At 38.8% G+C, this 2,500-nt stretch overlaps 1 protein-coding gene across 1 annotated transcript in view; it reads left to right on the forward strand.

Annotated features, from left to right (window-relative positions):
- Positions 1–521: 521 nt before the first annotated feature.
- LOC137976501 (kelch-like protein 3) overlaps positions 522–2,500 on the forward strand; it is a 9,421-nt gene continuing 7,442 nt past the window's right edge. The window contains exon 1 of the mRNA XM_068823869.1: positions 522–1,877. Coding sequence (XP_068679970.1) covers positions 1,319–1,877 — 559 coding nt within the window. The 5' untranslated portion in view covers positions 522–1,318. The remainder of the gene's footprint in view (positions 1,878–2,500) is intronic.

A 2,500-nucleotide genomic window follows, 5' to 3' on the forward strand; every position in this document is an offset into this window, starting at 1 on the left:
CATAGCTTTACTAGAGTTTCGTGAATTTCTGCAAATCTGCATCGTGAAGATGAAAAATCTCTAGGTCCATGGAAAACGCGAGTATGCAGTGGCAAATTTCGATTTTCTCTGAAGTTGAATACTTCCTCCCTGAATTCTGGTAATGAATTGTTCAATTGTTCTTTAGAACTTCAATGAATTAAACGACGCGTACACGAGTAACGTTTGGAAACGTTTTTTAAAGGGCGCTTGAGTCTACCTCATAAACCCCTGATCATTATTGAGAAAATCGGCAAACCCGTTGGTTTTTGCAATATGAGCTTATATTCATGAAAATTAATGCGACACGATACCTTTATCTTTATTGAAGGAGAGATGTACTAACCAATTACAGTTTTAGTCAAACTTACGGCCCGCAAACTGATATTAAATTGTTATGGTAGTGAGTTATGTAGTTTGTAACTTTGTTGTTTGAACTGTTGTGTGTATTAATATTATTGCCAGTTACAAAATAAATACTAGCAAATTAATACTATCATAAATTTTCGTATCGCGTTTTTTCGTGAGTATCGGGACTGACGCTCGGAGAAACAACTACAGCCAATGGAATAGGCACAGAAGATGATCAAAAATGGTCGAACGTAAATGGAGTAGATCACGTATAATGAATTGTTTGAGAAAGGAGGGCAGAAGCAAGAGATTTGGTAGTAAACAATGATATGGGAGCATATGCCTGTCAACCCTGAAGTCAAGATTAAGCCGGTTGTAATGTTGCTTGTCCGACATTCGAGCCAGTTTTAATTAGCTATCCCACAGAGGCAAGGACTCTTCTGGTAATGAAGCTGCGGTCAGTACTTGAATCTTGCATAGCCTCGGACTTTCTCTGATACTGATCCAAACTATTTTTCTTCATAGCACTTATCTTACATTTTCATATGCGATAAAAATATGCATCGTTTGAAGACGAAAAAGTGTCCTAGTAACGTCGCAGGAAAGTGACTCGATAGTATACTCATCCTGGCTTTTTGATGTTCTTAATCATACTGAGCCACTTAACTCTGTGCGTCAGTTCTGCTTTAATTTGTAAGCAGAAAATTCGCTGTTGTGTTAAACACGCCATGGAGAACGAATACCCAAAATTTGCATAAGTCATTTGTCTGTATGCAAAATCAGAGGTTTAAGGCCGGTCGGCAATCACTGTGACCAGGTCGTCATCGCGTAAGCAAGTTTTCTGCTTCGCATTCTCCGTACTCTATGTTGCCATCTGTGTTGTATTTCTCGTGGAATTTTAACCAAAGGAAGGTTTTTCAACTCCCGACAACAAATTTTCTGGCGAAACATGGAAAGAGCAGTTGATCTATTACGTGATGCTTCCTCCTGGGTTCGATCCAAGTCTCAGGAAGATTGGAAAGAAAAATGGGAACCGTTCAAGAAACGAGATCCTATTAAAAAACCCGAGGCTGTTTGGTCCAAAACAAAAGAGCCAGAGATCGTCATTGAAACAGAACCATTCGAGAAAAAGAAGGGAAATCTCGAAGAGAACCACGAAGAGTTTGACTTCACGAAGGCACGAGAGAAACTTTGCGAAAAGTTCGACGCAGTGATCGCTATTTCGGCAGAAATAAAGAGCAAATTTCGAGCGAAACTCCTTCGTGACACAGCTTCCCGCGTGGATTTAGAGAGAGAAGAAAGTTCCGGTCATGAAAGTGACTTTGACAGCGAATATGAAATTGTGGAATTGCACGAACACATTGTGTTCATTGGAGGGGCAGCTGAGGATGATCAAGGCAGCGAACCTGCTGCTAAGGTTGAGGTCTTTGACGTCGCAATTAACGAATGGCAAGAAATTGCTCCTTTACCAGTGAAAACTACAGCTTGTTATGCCACTGCGATTACAGGTAAGTGTTCTGAATTGCTTTTAAGGTTCACGGTCACCCCGGTGTTATCAAACAAGATGTTGCGCTTTCAAATCGAAGAACACTTGATGCTGTCGACTAGCAATTATTTTGTCATCATTTCTCCATCCCCTTTTTGGCAATAAAATGACAGTTTTGTGTTCGCAAACGGACGTTGTTTATTAGTTGTTACGCTAATTACAAAAGTTTCAGTTTCTGAGTTAAACAAAACATGCTAATTACCAGAACCCTCACTACTTGATATTCATTAGTTGAAATATATTTCAGTGTAGTGCAAGAGACCTACTAGAGTTAATGGAATGAATTATAATGAAAAAACTCTGCAGGGTTTGTCGTTCATTTTCAGTGCTTATAATTTAAATGCGAAGACCCTTTGTTTTGATTACCATGTGTGGAAAAAGTTTTTATTGGCCAAATTATAATGTACGGAAATATTTCATGAAGAGCGTCTGTGTCCCGCTTTTGTTTGAACATTTTCTGAATTTCTGAATTCGAAATTCAAGACAAACTTGCCAGACTACAATGTTCCATGGATATTGATATTTCAAACCTTGCTATTAAAATAAGTGTTAATTTTAGAATCAACTGGAAAAGAGTCTAGTGTG

The sequence above is a fragment of the Montipora foliosa genome, chromosome 11 (assembly GCF_036669935.1).
Source record: "Montipora foliosa isolate CH-2021 chromosome 11, ASM3666993v2, whole genome shotgun sequence".
In the NCBI taxonomy this organism is placed as follows: domain Eukaryota; kingdom Metazoa; phylum Cnidaria; class Anthozoa; order Scleractinia; family Acroporidae; genus Montipora; species Montipora foliosa.